Genomic DNA, 18,445 nt, shown 5'->3' on the forward strand with positions numbered 1-18,445 from the left:
AAAGTCTTCCAGTCTTTAAATTCAAGGGTTTTGGTGTCTCTGTCATAAAACAAATGGAGCAGTTGCTTTATTCACACTCTATTTGTAATTGCTGTTCCCTAAGCTTAAGTTTTGAGACACAGTTCCTGTGAAGCTTTGCAAAGCTGCTGTCATAAACAACTGAAGTATCAACTGGCAGGACTATATTTCCTGCAAAAAATATAGTGCAGAAGCTAAAGCACATTCATTGCGTGTTGCAATAGGCAAGAACCCACCTGCTGGTTGTTCTGGGGAAGCCTTGTTAAGACTGCCTCAGAGCTTTGCAGAGCTGGCCTTCTGCAGTGATCCTTATAGAGTGCAGCTACTGATGTTCTAGAGCTGACCACACCAGGCTGGGAAGCAGTTAAGTTTGAGCGTTAAATGTGTGTTAGACTGACTTGAAAAAAGACATTTTAACTTTTGTTTTTATGTTTTCTAGCCTGAAAATATTTTGGTGGACCAGAGTTCCACTAAGCCAACAATAAAACTGGCTGACTTTGGAGATGCAGTCCAGCTCAATACCATGTATTATATCCACCAGTTACTTGGAAACCCAGAGTTTGCAGCTCCTGAAATTATTCTTGGAAATCCTGTTTCACTCACTTCAGATGTTTGGAGCATTGGAGTGCTCACTTATGTCCTTCTTAGTGGCGTCTCTCCTTTTCTGGATGAAAGTGTAGAGGAAACTTGCCTGAATATTTGCCGCTTAGACTTTAGTTTCCCAGATGACTACTTCAAAGGAGTTAGCCAGAAGGCCAAAGATTTTGTATGCTTCCTACTTCAGGATGACCCAGCTAAGCGTCCCTCGGCTGCACTGGCCCTCCAGGAGCAATGGCTGCAGCTGGGGAATAGCAAAAGTGCTGACAGCATTGATATATCTAGACTGACTTCATTCATTGAGCGGCGAAAACACCAGAATGATGTTCGGCCCATCCGTAGCATTAAAAACTTCTTACAGAGCAGGCTCTTGCCAAGAGTTTGACCTTGCTTGAAGTTCTCTCTCATTCTCTTTCACCTGCCAATCAATCAGACTGGAGATGGACTCCTCCTGCCAATCAATCAGACTGGAGATAGACTCCTTCTGCCAATCAGCTGTTGACTTGAATTTTGAGGAAAGCAAACCCCAAGCCAACCAGCTGCTAGTGAATGTTCGTGTGCAAATGCATTCCACGGGGACCCACGCAGGGTGGTGTGGGGGACTGGAGATGCAGACTTCACGGGGGTGGAGGACAATAGCACTGTACTCAGCAAAAAGCAGTCACAAGCGATACAGCAACAGTATTTTATTCAGGTTTCTGCAAAAAAAAAAAATAGTTTTTTTAATAAACAAGAGTTGAATTTTGCAAGTGAACTTAGCTACCGTTTTCATGATTTATTCAAGGAAGAAATGCCTATGTTTAAAGCACTGGTGTTACACAAAAATCAGATCACGCCTGGAGAAGACTCACCAAAATGGCTGCCCATAGGTACCGCCTCCATTTATAACATCTGGTTTTCACTTGGTCCTAGAGCTTTCCAGTTGCCTCGCCTGTATGTATCTCACGTAGCAGTGCACTGAGATCAGACTCTGCTTTTAAGTGCATCCAACCTCAAAAGATTTTGCATACAAATAGAATGAATTGTTTTGCTCTGATAAAATGTAGGCCTTACTTGTATATAGACTGTTACCTGCCTTCAGTCTGTAATTTTTTCCCCCTCCTCTTATCCTTTTTTCTCCCCTCCTTCCTAAATGGTGGTATACCACTGTGCGGGTCTTCAGTTTGGGTCAGTAGTCACTGTCCCACCAGAAAAGAACCTTGGGTTGGTGCCCAGCTTGCTGACCCAATTGTCAAGCAGTATACAGCAGGATAAAATACTGTAAATGCACTCATTTGGGATTTTGTTTTCTTTCATATCATGTGCAATGTTGTGGCTTTAACATTTTATGCAACTATTTATGAGGACCTCTGTTGTAACTGTAATAAATATATAGAAAAAGCACATGCTTAGTACGGCGAGCTTTATGGTTTTGTTTGTGTGATTGGGGGTTCTGGGTGGGCATGGGTGGGTGTGTTGTAGCCCACTGTAATTTTTAGTTTAAGATGAGGGTTAGCATAGAATTTAGTCAAGACTAGTCAGTTTTAAGGATTGTTAAAAAGAAAAAAATTGAAAAGAGAGAGAGAGATTCATATCCCAAATGTCAAACCAGTTAAGAAGTAGAGTGACACTTTTTAAAATTTATTATGATATTTAAAATGCCAAAGTCTGACTTTCCCCAAATCAATCTCAACACAACTACTTTTTAGGATTTTCAAATATAAGTTTTTTTACTTCCTTCTGTGAAATGAACAAATTAATCTTGTGGTCTTTGGTGAAGAATACATTCGGAAAGTAGCAGTCAGATGAGGAGAATTGGACATGTAATGTAATTGTCTTAGTAACTGTTTTTAAGGTTGAAGTAATATTAGCGTGAGATATTTAAAAAGAGATGGTTTTCTGTGCATCACTGAGTTCATGTGGGTGTGTTGTCATCTATGTTTTTGTGAAATGCCATGTTTAAGGAAACCAAGCCGACATCCCACAAGAGTTAGCTATATGGGTTGTTAAGCCATAACCTAGCTTGGGTTAGTTTTGAGCTTTGTGGCTTCCACTGTATCCTATTTATTCTTTTTGTTTTGTTTTGGGGTGGGTTTTTTTGTTTTGTTTTGTTTTTTGGGTTTTTTTTTGTAAAGTTGTACAGAAACTTTTTAAAAGAAAACAACTGACTTTGAAAACTGGATGTGTATTCGTACCAACCTCATATCATTATGTTTCTGTATTATTTTCCTTTATTGTTTTAGTTAATTTTTTTGCTTTATTTTGCATGTATATTTCTTTGTACAGTGACGTTACATGTTTACACAGTATGACATGATGTAAATATTTTATTTTGCCATCAGTTATTTTGAAAAAAATTAAACATATTTGACATAATTGTCTGATCTCTTGCTTTAAGGAGTTTGACAGTTTAGGTTTGGCTATGTTTTAATTTGGCTTTGTATTTTAAAAAAAAGTATGTTACTTTATTGCCATAAAGTTCATTTTAAATTGCAATGATGTATCTTTCCTTCATGACTTACAAAATAATATTTGCCTTTGCTCTAAGTGTTGAGTGCTTTGTAGTGTCATGGATGCTTTTATATAAAACATGCATAACTCTCTAACTGTGGAAATGTATTATGGTCTTTATTAGCTAGTAAATTTTAAACATTAGAGTTTTCTACCAGATGTTCCCAGTAAAAGACCAAAGGATCATATTTCAGTTTAGTATTAAGCCGGGGAACAGATTTCCCACAACTTTCAGGCATTCCTGATTCATTATGAAGAAAAGTTACTTTCAAGTATAAAGATTTGAGATTTGCAACTAAACTCATAAAGCAGAAAAGTTTCTTATTGTGTATATTTATCTTCCTCCCTATTCTGCAATCAGTAACCATTTACAATTCAAAATTAAGTGAAAAGTCAGGGAACAATACAGAGTGTTTATGCTTGTTGCTGAATTGTATACAGGATTCTTTCCCTGCTCTTTACTGCTATTCCCTGTCAGGTGATAAAACAGTCTCTTTATTACTTACTGGGAGAGACATTTTACATATAGAAAGACAGAGGATATTCAGGAAGGACCTATTCACAAGGATGAGCCATTGGAAGCTTTTTCCATGACAGGGCAGTAGATGGCCACATGCTTTGTGGAATGGTTCTTGCCTGAAGATGTACTAAGGGATAAGTTACCCAAGTGCTTTACAGACAATTAATGCACTTACAGGTGTTTCAAGTAGCAGAGATGGATTCTTTGGCTCACATGAAAACAGGAGTGTGCTCTTTCTGGTCCTCTCCATGAGCCCCTTACTTGGGACAACCAGCATATTTCAACAAAGCAAAGTTTTGCACAAAAATCTGCAGTTTGGTGCAAGAGCTTCCAGGTGCACAAAGCTTCAATGATGATCTTGAGCTTCGGATCTTCTACTTGTAAATCTATTTAAATGCTTTTGAAGAGATAATAGAAGGTCCTTTCGTTTCGCCAGATTGTGTAATTGAGGCTGCAAATGCCACTTGGAGTTGATTTGGCACAGTAGTTGACTATCCTGCACACCACAAAGCAACACTGCAGGCTGAGAGTGGAGACCAAAATCATGGGTCAGAGCAGCTGGTGCAAGGCCCTGATGTGGGAATACTGTAGAGCATAGAGAATGGCAGTCAATGTCACAGCTGAAAGGGGGGGAAATAAACAGGGAGATTCAAGAGAAGACACTTAAGTGTTTCTTCTTGATAACACATCCCAAATGTGTTATCAAGATAGTTTAGGAAGAGACGAGGTTGCCTGACCTTAAAGTTGGTGGATTAGATAGTACTTTTGAAGTTGAGGTTGGGAGGCCCATTCTTCATTGCATGTGTAATGAACACTGATTAACTTAAAGGCCATTGTGCAACTGCTAAGCATAAAACCTGAGTAGATAACATTTCCATGATCAGGGAAGCAACCTACATTGTCTTCCTAATGGGCAGAGGCCTAACACATACCTGCCTATGATCCTGTTGACTGTAAGTCATTCTCAGATGGGATTATTAATGTGTTGATGAATAGAAGAAAAAAAAATATTTTTTCTTACTCCAAATCCAAAAGTATGGGGTCAGGCCAGGGCATAACAGGTATCCTTCAGAATGACACAGAAAAAGCATCTGGCTTCTTGAAAATATTTCAGTAACCAAGCAAACCTGACAGGTAGTGAAAAACGCCTGAAAACATAATGGATGTTCTTTGCATGTAACATACTGCATGACATTGCCAGGAAGCATTAAAACCCTACCACAGAGGGTGTCAGTGTAGGACTCCGTTTCAAAGCTGGTGAGTAAGAAATAAATGGTACCAAGGATGGCTGACTTGAGGTTAAGCTCCATGGTTCCCAAAGATGTTAAGAGAAGTGAAGACAGGAATATACTGAACTGCCAGCTGTGGGTAATGAAATCTCTGAGTAGTTGGTATTTGGTGAAGTATTTGTTCAGGCGGTCTTTGCTGCATACAGCAGTGTATCCATGTGCTAGGGATTAGTGTATGAATAGACTCAGTGTGGGGGTGTTACAAATGTCTCTGCTATAGGCATTCAGGTGCATGTAGAGGTAGGTGGAACCAAGGAAATTTCTGTATTTGTTTAAATGAGCTCCAAGTATTGTGGTGCTTTTGTCAGAACCACTGCTTTATCCCTCAGACAAACAACTTCTGAATTTCTTTCTTTCCTAAAATTAAATCTTGATGAAGGTTATATTGGAGAGTAACAGACAGGTTTTCCATCTGTAGAGTTTCTGCTTCCAATATTTTTTGCACATTCATATCACCTCATGCTGTCAGAAGACAAAAGGCTCTTTCTGTTGCATTATAATGCAGGAACACGATGTTCTCTCTGTTCTCTCTCTTTCCTGACAAGTAGAGACCAAACACCCTACTTCACATGCCTGGTGGTCGCCTCATCATTTCCCAGGTAACTGCACTCAGTGGTCCTCAGTGCCATACTGTAACACTGAGCATCAGCACAGGAATGGCATCTCCCATTTCACAGACCTGCCACAGGACTAGGAGCCTGAAGTGTAGGAGCAGGAGAATATATTTCTCTCATGTTGTCCTCAGAACAGGAACGCTTATCTCCTCTAAGTCACTGCCCTTAGCCCTCTCCAGAAGTCTTTGGGGGAATGGGGCTGGAGGGGCAGTTGGAGATACTGAGTGGAGCAGTCTGCTCTCCCCCTAGGTAATGTCCAGAGTGCCAGCACCAGGCCTGTTAATCATAAACTCCCACCAACCAATCTGTGCCTTCCAATAGAAAAAAAACATCAACCAACCCTACTATGAGAGGAGAGCACAAACTTCCAGTTTTCTTCACAGGTTATAGGTTAAAATGATGGAACAGGCTAGAGATACATTTGAGGTTTAATACATTGATTCTTTGAGCTCTCTACTGGAAAGATCCTTTCATTGTCTAATTGTCATGAGCAGTAATCTGAACACTGACTTCTCATGAGCTTTTATCTTAATGTGCATTTTCTTGACTGCTGGAGAGAATTTTTGTCTTTGTTGTTCAAGGAAATGTGAAGATGAGGTACTTGAAACTGCATCAGTTGCTGCTGCTGAAGCTTCAGATTCCATCATTATGCCTGTAATATATTGGTTCTCAAGGTTCAAATTTTCTGAAAGAAAATGTCTTCTATCCAAAGAGGACAAATAGGTATAGAAAGAATGAAATCTTAACACCAGAGCAACACCACAATCTCTTCAGACTGAATTTTCAGCTCCCAAAAAATATTCTGTCCATTACCACCCCAGTGTATTCTCATCTGGCATACTCAATGGTCTTTCTACAAAATTATGACTTTGTATCTCATGAAAGAAAAGTCCTTTGAGATTTACTTAACACATAATTGTTGGTTTAGAATAGCTGTAAACCAGCGGTAGCCACAACTTTGTGCAGCAACAGGTTACAAAGTTGAACTATATATTGTGCCAAGAACGCACTGACATCCTCCTTTGATATCTCTGAAGCTTTTAATGGACAGTTCATTACGCCCCCCCCCCCCTTTTGTGTCCTACCTTTGGTTTATGATCTGCTACTTGCTTTTCATTTGGTCATCTGTTTACCAAGCTGAAGAGTACCAGTCTGTTCATTCCTCATGGGGAAGCTATTTCTCATCTTAATTGCCCTTCTCTGAACCTTCCCTAGTTCCAAGTTGTATATTTTCTATGATGGGAGGAGGCAAACCTCATACAATATTTATTATGCAGGTGCATCTTAACTTACACAGCTGGAAAACGACACTTTGTCCTCTATTCCTTTTCTAAAAATTTCAAGTGTTTGACTTCTTTTGAGCTGATACTCTGTAGAATAATAAATCCTGAGATCATGTTGCCAAGTTGAGCTTCAATGGTTCATTTAGAGTCCATGACCATATGTGCAAATCTTGAATTCCTCCTTCAGCACATCCCCCATGAATAATAATTTTCTTTTGTTAAGCCACTTTATTTCCTAGACAAAGCTGAGGTATTACAATTTCCTTAGGGAGCAGTTGTTCTGATGGAACTGAGTATAGAGATCTCTTATATTAAACAAATAGAAGCTGACTATTGCTGACTTTCTTTTTACTACTCGGATAGCCAGCCTAGCTTCCCTGACTTTTTCCAAGTACTTCTTTTGCAGGACTTTTCTTGCCAGCTCCTGGAGCCATTTTTTTTTTTTTTTGTCCTGAGAGAGGGAAGTGTAACCTGCCTTGGACTTGATTAAGCTGAAACTCTGCCCCTTTCACATTAAATATTAGACACTGATTTTAGTGACACTAGCACCTCAATTCAACAAAAAATATTTATTTAGGTCTCAAGCAGGAAGTTTGTTTCTCCAGTGAACTCACATATCAGGAGTATCTACAAATATTACTTGCAGAAATTTCACATTAAGCTTCCTGAAGTCTCCACTGGCAGTAATCAGCACCAGGAATTCACTTGGCACACCCTAAACTCAGTCTCCATGAGGGCTTGCAATCCCAAGGGTTACCCTCAAGGCTGAGGAGGAGCTGGCAGCAGCTGAAAGCTTGCCTTGGACCACTGGGAGTCTTGTCTAATCACTTCTGGTCAATTTACATCATGTATCTTATCTGTTTTTACATGTCTTGCCTGTGTGTCGCTGAAGACCATGTGATTGATCCCTTGAGATGGATGGTTCTTCAAGCTCTCAGACTTTCCCTTCAGTGATGCCAAGATCCACTGGGTATTTGCAGAATGATGTCATTTAACTTGCCACCTCTCAAGACTGATGGTGAAAGAGTGCTTCCTTCTTTGGTGATGGAGTGTTCTCCTGGGCCTTGCAGGGTTCTGGACTCTTTGCTTGCCAGGAAAACTAGAATCTGTGAATCTGTGCTAGTCCCAGTTAGTGCAGTCATTAGTGTGTTCTGATCTTGTTGCTGTTGTTGGGAGTCTTAGATGCCAGTGGACAGCCCTGGCTGATTCATACATGGAAAAAGAATGTCATGAAAACATTAAGGGGAAGCTTTTAGGATGGGGCATCCTGAAGGTAACTTGATCACCACCAAAAAGTGCCTGAATGTCAAAATTTTTCATTGCTCATGGAGTTTCATGGAGGCCTAAACTCATTTCTCCCAAGGATCCTTCACAAAGAAAGGCAGGGGTGTAAATCTGGTGATGATTGCTGCCTTTACCCTGGCTGCTGATTGTGAGTGACAGCTCGGAATTGTACATGGCTTTTCAGACCTGCTCGCAAAGGACATGAAGCTTGTTACTGTACTTCATCCCACAGCTCAGGTGGGTAATGGTTCTCCAGCCTAAAGTGAGTCTAGTTGTTATTTGTCTTTTTGGATAAAGTACTGATTTTTGTAAGGGGGCCTGATTTTTCACTTAATATCCAGCCATCCATTTCTTTTTCAAGATCTCTACCTGTTTAATAGTCTATTATTTTTTAAAATGTAAATATGATACTCTCTATTTAATGAAGTCTAGGTATAGTATAAGTAACTTGATATGTGATACAGTACAAGGTTGCAATGTAGGTGTCAGTATCTCTTTGGGGAACTCATCTGCTTGTGATAAGGGGCTCTGTTTCCTCTCATCCCACTCTCTAGGGAATTTTTAAGTATGAAAATCTTAGCTGAATTCCTGTTACACTGGTAGTCATGATATGGATGAGGCAATCATCTGTAACAGCTTTACCTTTCCTCAAACATTTTTTCTTCCAGGAGCATTGTGGAGTCCCAGGGACCTGTTGCCGAAATGCCTCGACCCTGGAGGGGGCAGCTCAGGAGACAAGAGGTGCCCCTCTAGATTAGGGTGGGGAAAACGTTGTACCCACAGGCTTTGCAGCCACATGTTGGTGCCTTTTGAGTTCTGGTGTTCTAGTGACTTGTGGAAATTGGTTTCACCCTTGTTCAGCCCCTGCTTGCCATTTATATACCCTTCCTAGAAAGTTCTTCCTTCCCTTAACCCCCATTGGCTTTGTTTTGCCACATTGCTCCCCCCTGTTATCCCATTGATTCTCTCGGTCTTTAGCCACTCCCCTACACCATTTTCCCTTGTCCCTATTGGACCTTAACCCTCATATCTGCCCCTTTTTCCCTGTATTTAACCCTGTGCCCTTAGCCCAATCCTGTTCTCATCCCTGAATTCATTTGAGGCTGTTCTCAATCCATTGAATAAGCAGGCTTAAGATACTCAAATGAAGACCCGTCCCTTTGTCTTTATCATCAGTAATCTCTAGCAGTGCTCTCTGGGCCCCAAGAACGTAGGTCACTCTCATGGGTTCGTTGTGGCACACGCTGTAACAGACCATGAGATTCCAGTCTATTAACTATTCCTTCTAATGCTTTCTTCTTCCAGGTAACTTACCATGGAGTTTTTAAGCGCTTATGCTGGGACAATGCTGTGTATTCTGTCTGCCAGGACTCAAGAAAGTACTTTAATTCACATTTCTGTGGCCGAGGGATTGCTTCATAGCTCACACAAAATGTTATTATGATGAAAATCAAACCTTTCAGGGCAGTCTTCATATGTGGTGATTGCCAAAACTAAATGATCTGATGGTGTGAACCTGGGGAAGTAGTCTCACTGGTTATCTGATGTCTCCAAGTTTTGCAGCAAGACTGTCAAGGTAGGTCCACAACCTTTGCTGAGAGCATTCTTTGCTGCAGCCCAGGCAACAGCAGTGAAATGTGTCCTTGTGCTTGTGATTTGCAAAGTCACTATTGGGAAGCTGCATTTGCACAAAGGCACTACTGTATTCTTTGGTTTCCATGTCTGATGGGTCTGTTGCTGCTCAGTAAAAATCCAAGATCCACATTCAGTTACTCTGTGAATGTGTGTGGTGTTGCCTGGATTCGTCATGCAGCGTGGGGCAGGTATGGGAGCACCCACAGGAGAAAACTGGTCATTCACTCACACGCTTTGAGACGTGTTCTCCATCTGTGGCTGTTTCTTCAGCTATCCTCCGTCTGACATCGTATGTGAGATAAGAAAGGATATAATGGCCACAGTGCCAAAATACTTTGGCACATGTGGATAATGAGGTGCTGTAAGAAAGGGTGGCAGCTGCAGTAGAATGCATGCATGTTGCAAAGAATAAGATGTATACATGTGGAAACGTGTATGTATTTCTTCAAGATATGTTGACTGCACATATAATTCTTGGTTCTTTTTTTCTGAATTTCAGAGATTGCAAACTAATGTAATGCATAAAATGCTATTTTTCTTTCCTTTGTTTTCTCTGTAAGTAGATATATAGCAGTGATGAAGAGAGGCATAGGTGGTTATGCTTTTCCAGAATCTGAGTTAGCTGTGATAACAGCAAGACATGGGAACAGCATGAGCTTCTTCTGCATGACCTCTTGGAGAAGCCAAGGATGCTACTTCCAATTCACAACATTTGGCAATTCAGAAAGTGCTCATGAAGGCCAAGACAGATGGAGACTGGGGAGAAATAAGTGAAAGACAGTAGGCAAACACAGAAAGGAGGTGAGTACATGTGTCCTTAGGATGACACTAGGAGTAGGAGTAGGCATGGACAACAGTGGACATTAACTGTGCCTCTGATCCCTGCCACTACCTTGGAATCTGACCAAGAGAAGAATGGTGCACCTACAGAAACCATGGCGTGGTGCCTGCACATTGTCTTCTTTTTGATATGGAACTTTGCAGCAAATACCTAATTTACTTACTGTCTTTTTCTCTGCACTGACACAGTGCTGTTTGCTACCTCTTTGTACTGGCAGTAAGTTGTCACTAGGTCACCAGTGGCTTTAGAGAGTACACTACCATCCAGCAGTTCAACCATGAGCAATACATTGCAGACAACTTTCACTGTCTTTGGAGTAGGATGGGAGAAATACAGAGGATGGCAAGCCCTGGAGATAGGAAGGAGGGGAATTGGCTTGGAAACCTGTTAAAATATGCAAAATAGTAATCAATATTTTTTACTCTAAAAACTATTTCCGGTTATTTCTGATAAGCTAATGGGTCAAGTGGAGGAGAGATAAGAGTTTACTGAAAATAGATGGCATCACTTCAAAACATCTCACTGTGCAAGTTAAAAGCATTTCCCTAGAAGTATCTGCCACTTGTCTTGGAAAATACTGTCCCAAAGAGACTACAGAGATAAAGTTCAGAGAGAGGAAAATATCTTTATTTGGAATTTAATGGAGATAGTATATTTGAGTAAGAATATTTTGGGATAGGCAGTACGTGGCAGATAAGCCTATGATTCCCTTTCATTCTCCAAAGGATTTATGTCTGGGTAAGGATGGCATTTGTTTGTGAAAGCCAACATCTGTTTCTGTTTGCATGCTGTCACTTTTCCAGTTGTGCATGGTTAGGTGAGTAGTGCAAGTACTCGATCAAAGTTGAATCTTACTGTCGCGTTAGTAATGTTTGGTTTGACAAATAATCAAGAAATGTACTTTCCTCTGTTAGTCAGTTGCAAGGGTTGAGAGGAGTAACATTTTACAAGGCCTAAACTCCATCTGTTGGTTTGAAAAAAAATGATGAGGCAATGGTAACACTCTTTTCCATTCATTCAGAAACCATTCTGTACTCAAGTGCTCCACACAAGCTCTTTATCTGCTTTACAGATCTATTCACAAATAACTTGAATATTTTTTTCTAACAATCCCGCTTGTTTAGTCCATAATTTCTATCCCACATCAGTCCCTATATTAGCAAGTAACCATTGTGATTTAAAAAAAAAAAAGTATTGAAACTACATGTATATGCTGTGGAGTGTAACAGTGTGAAAGCTGCAGCCAAAGTTGTAAAGTTTTTCAGAGCCTTGGTATTACTGTCCTGTGTAAAGCAGAGTTTTATTTTCCGTGGTTAAATTTACTTGGTGTCAAACACTGACTTTTTGCCCAAGTCAGAGAAATACTAATTTCTCCTATGTTACTTGAGCCCCCCGCTATGCTGTATTTTAGAGGTGCAAGGGAAAAGCCTTCCTATTGGATAAAAAGGCATTAGATGAATACATCTCTGTGTAAATATTGGAGATCTTCTACAAAAAAAGTAGTAAAAGGGTGGCTTAAGTATCAGCAGCTTTTGTACTTCTCTTTTATGCTGTAGTGCTGTCATGGGGCATCTGCCATCCTGCCTTATTGCAGATTTTCTTGTCAACAAGATGGTTTGGGGTTTTCTTTTCTGTACATTTCTGTATTTCTCCAGCCACTGGAAGTGAAAATGATGTTATTTCATTGTAGAGAAGTGTTACTCTGAAAAATGTTACCTTTAGCAGGAGCTGCTGTTCTAATCTTTCTGCAGGAGAACACAGTTCCCAGAACTTTGTACCACTCTAGGGAGCTCTGCTCAAGTTGCTCTCTAAAGTTGTCTTCTATTTCCCCAGCTTCTTCCCTTCTGTCCATACTTAAGGATTTCCTAAATCCAGCACTTTGTGAGAGGGAAGGTGAAAGGGCTCTTTGCTAGTTATGGAACAGTTTAAAATGTCTTTCTGAGCTGCTCTTGGCAGAGTGGGTGTAGAAATGCTTGTATTGGGGAAAAAATGAAGAGGTACAAATGGCAAATCATGAAAGCTGCATGGGAGTTCCTGCTCTTCTGCTACTTTGTTATCCACAGTTATGATGGTGAGCATCCAGTAGACAGGAGGGGTGTATGGCCCAGAGGGACACAAGGAAACACATGCCAGGGCAGCACAGCTTTATTCCCAAAGTACCCTGTCCTAGAAACAAAGAGCTCAGGTATAGAATGGTTTTCTTGGGAAGAATCTATACATATATATACACACAGATATATATAAGAGATCAAGCACTTAAGTTATCTATAAAAATTTGTATGTACCAATGTTGTTGCCTTGCAGTGTTGTGATGTACACTGTATGTTCTGGGATCCCTTTGAGGAGTTACATCCTAAATCTGTCACTGTGACAGGCACACCTCAGCTTCCTGTTCCCAGCAAGACAGCTACCCACACCATGGAACTCCTATGTAAAAAGTCAAAACTGCTTTAGCTGTTTGTGACAGTGGTATTTGGCAGAGCAATCTATCACAGCAGTCAGGAATGGAGGGAGGGTGGTAGCAGAGATCTTTGCTTGTGCTACACTGTGAAGTCCCATCTTTGATTCTGATGAGGAAGATACAAGGTAGAGCACCTATCTTGCATGTACTTGCCATTCCCTCAGCCACAGGCTGCTTTTAAAAAATGTTTTGATTTATTACCTAAATAGGGCAAATCTAATGTTACATTTAGGTGTGGGGAAGGAGCAGGGAAAGCTCTCAAAAGCAATAGGTCCATGCATGGAGACCCAGTGTGTTCAGTTTGCAAAACCTACTGCCATCTGCAGCCTTAACTTTGGCATTTTAGGCTCCTACTAGTTTGGCTATACAAATGTCTCGGCTTCTCTCATATTGCTCATTTGCAGCTGACATATTGCCACTTAAAAGTAGTGGCTCAGCTCTGGCTCAGCTCCGTGTTGGACTTTATAACATCTCAGTATTTGTTTATTCAGCACAAATAATTTTACTACTGGGTGTAGCTCTTTATGAGGCCTGTCTCCTGGAGATATTGCCAAAGGAAGGAAGTATAACTATATGGTATTTACCTTACCATGATGCTGTTGTAGTCACACTATTTGACTCATGCTAATACATTCTGTGTTAGAGTAATACTTGAAGGTCAGTGGAGGAGGGAACGTGTTCCTACATTTACTTGGAAAAAAGCAAATGGAGCAAAACACAAAGATTCGTCTGCTTGGGGGTTTTTCACTTGTAATACACAATTGATGGCAGAATGAAACTGTTTCAGAGTTACGTTAGAGTTAATAAAAAAAAAAAAAAAAAACTTAAAAAAAAGAAAAGAAAAAATCCAGCAACATTATGCCTGTATCACCTGTAGAAAAGTGCTCCAACACCTTCTGGAACTACTTACAAAAGATGAAGAAAAAGGCACAATGCCCTCATCTGATTCAGTTTTTGTCCTGAACATAGGGTATTTTGAGGACATGAGACACCTGTTAGCTGAAGAGACCCCAAGAGCAAGGCTTTGCACTGCCTCAGAACTGGGGATCTATATTTAACAGCAGCAATGGCTGTACATTCTGTTTCTCATTGGTTTCCTGCTGTGCTCCCAACATGTCAGATTCCTTCCCTCACAAAAATGAAAGTTTAGATGGTCTCCCTTTCATCTCTCCTACAAGGCAATTTGTCACACATTTGTGCTCTCAGTGCTAAAATAAGTTTATTAACATACGTAGATACCATTTGAGCCTTCAAACAAAACCTGTAACATAAGGATCCAATTATGGGATTGTACAGTTAATGATCCTTTTAAATTTAAAACACCCTATAAAAATTTACTGGCAGCTTCAAGAGTCTTCAAACTGTCATCCTGAATTGCCACAGAAAGTAGCATTTTTCTGCTGTGATATAAATCCAGATTGTTCATAGGAGATGATTAAATCTAGAAGTAATTTTGAGGAAATAAAAGCAGGATCCAAGGCACACTTCTCTTAATCACAGGAGAAAGACCTCTGCTTTGTTCTCCTGGAACTACTCAAAATCCTCACCTGCCTTGTGTAAATGGATACAAGAAGCTGAGATGAAGCACCAGTTCCCGACTCCTCTCATCTGTATGGATTATGCTTGGAGTCCGACATGCCAAGCATGGATCAGACCTGCCTGAACTATGCTGTGCTGTCTGCTTAGTGCACACCCATGGGTGGCATCCGGGATCTCTGCATCCGGGATGCCTGACATTATGAGGGAGCGATTCCTGCAGGGCCCTGGGGTCTACAGAAATCCTATAAACATCTAAAGGCAAACCTCACTGAGACAAAATTTCTGTGGTGGAAGGTGGGTCCAGGGAAATTTGCATGTACATGTATATTTAAGAAGAAGCCATATGGAAACAGACAGGAAATTTCATTCTTATATTCTTATCACAAGGAATTTTTTAATGAAAATGTATGTCATTTATTTGCCAGAAAAGTAGGAATCCTAATACTCACTGTCTGAATAGCAAAATGTCAAAAAGGGTAAGATCCATAAAAAAAAATACAGAAAGAGAAATCATTGGATCCTTTGTCAGGAAGGTACTGATATCCCTTGAAAGTAGTGTCTTTATTGTCACTGACTGCAGAGGGAGATGGGAGTGCTGCTTGTTATCACAGCGGGGGCTGTATATTCAGCTGAAGAGTCTCCATCACCATGGTATTTTCAGCAGCTCTCAATTTTAATCATCAAGCTTCACTTTACAGATGGAGGAAGCTTTTTAGTTCCCTTCTCCCTTTTTAAGAGGTGGTAAAAGGATTTGCTGAAGATATGTAAGGTTCTGGCAACTGCAAAAATAGATGTTCATCTTCTGAATTCCTGTCCCGTATCCTAATTGAAAGAAATTGATGTCATCCTTCCTTCTGTATTGTGAAATACACAGTTAAGTATAGCTATATTAGTTTAGCAGCAGGTTGTTTTTCTGATAAATGAAGAAGTACATATATTAATTTCAGCTGTCAGCATGGATGGAATTGTTGGGGGATAGGAGAAAAAAAAATGGCAAATAGAACCAGGATGTTTATCTTTGCAATTCTGAATAAGCAACCAGCTGCACAAGGTGTCTTTCAGAAAGGAACACCTTCTGTTGCTGTTTCTGTTAATCTCAAAGACATTTAGATCAATAAGCTGCATTATGAAAGGGGGGATGTGTGTGCTCAAGCCCTTGTCTCTCCATAACTTTTCCATTGTTGTTCCTATGTGTACAGGCTACTGATTTCCTTTAATTTTTACATGGTTTTTATGTGTATTTTGTTTTCCTGCTTGTTATTAAGTCTCCATCTAAAGAAAGTTTGTTCTTTTCACTGTTGGCATTTGATGGTTTTGGTTGGAGTGTCTCCTTCCTCTGAAAAGAATGAGCTCCTTTCTTCTCCGCCATGACCCTGTTTTGCTGTTCCTGTACAAAACAAGCCATCCCTGGTGCCTGCTGTGGTTCTTAGGGGGTGGCAGAAAGCAGCTGCTTCTCCTGCTTCAGAGGAGAACCCCAGGGAAGGGGGTGCTCACATCTTTAGTTCCAGTGAGTCACTCATATCACACAAGTCTTAAAATGCTAGCTTTGGTTTGCTGCTATGCACTTTTGGCAGTCAAACATAAATATTTAGTCACTGTTGCAAAGCCAGGGATTGATGCTTGACACAAAAAAAACCCCCAAAAAACAAAAAACAAACAAACAAAAAAAATAACCAAAAAAAACCAAAAAAAAGGGCAAATGCCTACAAATAGGCTGTATGTTTCTTCTGGCATCTTTCAGCATGAAGGAGAAACAGCTGAACCTCTGCATGTTGATTTCTAAATAAAAGTATGTCATAATATGGACTCTTATTCCAAGTACAAAGTGTTTGATTTGAAAAGAATTGTTAAAAAGCAAGGTCCATGACAGATTTTGTAATAGAGATTCTTCTTCTCAAGGAAGCTGTTTTTCTGTGCCCAAGCCTAGGCACTAGGAGGCAATGCTCCGAAAATCTAGAAAGTAGATTGTATTGATGCTCTTCCCCTTACTAGTCTTCAGAAAGAAAAGGGTACCTGTTGAACCACTAAGTAACCAACTGAGCACCTGCCTGTGACAGCACTTCTCCTGCCCCCACCTATCCAGCTGCAGCAGAAAGTTGTCAGCAATAAGAATAATTGTTCCAAAAAAGGGTGATTTTTCTTCCAGGTATCAGATGAGATGGTAGGACAACCTGTTACAGCAGAACAAAAGTGACTACATGCCAGTGGAGGTTGGGGATATTTGTCTCTGTAACCTTAATCTGCTTCCACAGAGAGAAAGGAAGCAGGAAGTAAGTTTGCTCCAGGGCTCAGCAGTGGAGATGGAAGTGCCTGCAACTCCAGGACAAATTCAGGTGGCCATCTAGACCATCTACAACATTCAGAGAGCTGGGTGATGTTGTGCCATGTCATGTTTGGGTTTCCCAGCTGCTGCTGAACACCAAAAGCTCTCCTATCACTGGTGAGTGTATCACCACACTGAGCTGTGGTGCAGTCAAGTGCAGAGCTCGTTTGGTGCACCTCACAGAAACACAAGGGAATGTCACGGGTAGGAGAGGCCGCCTGATAACACCCACCATAGAAGTGTGGGGGTGGACAAAGGAAATTTCCTTGTCAGCTTGTGAATGTGATAAAGAGTACATATAGGCAGGCATGCAAGCAAACACTATTTAGTAAAACATAGCTATTCTTAGTTTGTGGATTCTGTCAGCCCAGGTGCCTCCAGCATATGAAACCCATCATCTCTACTTAAGGTTTGTCTTTCTATTTTCTCCATAACCTTGCATTGACCTCTTAGCTGTGTCTAATTTAAGAAAAAAGATTCATGGTGTATATGGGGAATTCATCCTGTATTTCTTGTAACAGTCCAATTCCGAAGCTCAGCTGGGGCTCTCCTGTGCGGAAGGGGTGCAGCAGGTCCTTGTTTTCCCTGTTGTCTCTTCTGGAGCCTTTCTTTGCCTGTCACCTAATCCTGTTGGATCAAAAACAGAATCACTTTCCAAACCTCCCTCAAGTTCTCTGTCTCACAGTGTTCAGATGTCCCAGCATTTTCACCATGCCCTAAAGATGCTCACAGGGTGCCCTAAACCAGGACAGGGTATGGAAGAAATTCAGATCTTGGGCAAATATTTATGCCCCAGCTCAGCAGGAAAGGCAGGTAATTAATGCTTTTCCTACTTGGATAAAGCCTTAGGAGATATTAAAGAGTCATCCAGGTGAACCAGCTATGCTTGGTTGAGAATTATGATATGTGGGTTAAAGAATGTGGAAACTGCAAGAAGAGATGAAGAGTAGGAAGTGCTAAATGTCCAGAACTGTTTATGGCCAGAGCAAACCAAACTACCCAACCAAAATTAAGAAGTACATTAGAGGAATTTAAGGTGACTAAAGGGAATTCAATGCAGAAAAGAAAGTTAATTTTCACTGTAAAATTTAAACTAAACAGCTTCCTTTTTTTGCTTTATTAAAAACAAACAAACATAACAAACAAACAAAAAACCCCAGTGAACCAAATGCCCAGTGCTGAGCAAGGAAGGCAAAAAGAGGGCATGTTCTCTGTTTCTTTCTTCTGTACTACTAATTTTATTTCCAGATCTTCCCTTGGAGATGCACTGGTCCTGTAGCCAGTCCACACTTTCTCTGCTCTCAGAACTGTCTTGTCCTGCTAATGGGAACGGACCAAACACAAGAAAGAATATGCATATATACTTATAAACATGTGTGTGTATAAACACACATTTAAACACTGTTTTTAGGAGTTCACTTACTGTCTTTGGATGCTCACTGGCCTGGAGCATGAACAGCATGAGAGCATTCAAAGGTAGCAAGTGAACATTTTAGGAAAGAAAATGCTTTGTTGTTGCTCTTCTCCTTCCTCCACAGTAAATGGTGAAAT

The 18,445-nt window shown here is 40.6% G+C and overlaps 1 protein-coding gene across 4 annotated transcripts in view; it reads left to right on the plus strand.

Annotated features, from left to right (window-relative positions):
* Window positions 1-2,970, plus strand: part of TRIO (trio Rho guanine nucleotide exchange factor) — a 244,543-nt gene extending 241,573 nt beyond the window's left edge. For all 4 annotated transcript variants that reach the window (XM_014261572.2, XM_005533046.3, XM_014261576.2 and 1 more), the window contains one exon: window positions 458-2,970. In XM_014261572.2, coding sequence (XP_014117047.1) covers window positions 458-1,000 — 543 coding nt within the window. In that variant the 3' untranslated portion in view covers window positions 1,001-2,970. The remainder of the gene's footprint in view (window positions 1-457) is intronic.
* The last annotated feature ends 15,475 nt before the right edge of the window (window positions 2,971-18,445 follow it).

The sequence above is a fragment of the Pseudopodoces humilis genome, chromosome 1 (genome assembly GCF_049639895.1).
Source record: "Pseudopodoces humilis isolate 2021_Gansu_Grassland_sample_001 chromosome 1, ASM4963989v1, whole genome shotgun sequence".
Taxonomy (NCBI): domain Eukaryota; kingdom Metazoa; phylum Chordata; class Aves; order Passeriformes; family Paridae; genus Pseudopodoces; species Pseudopodoces humilis.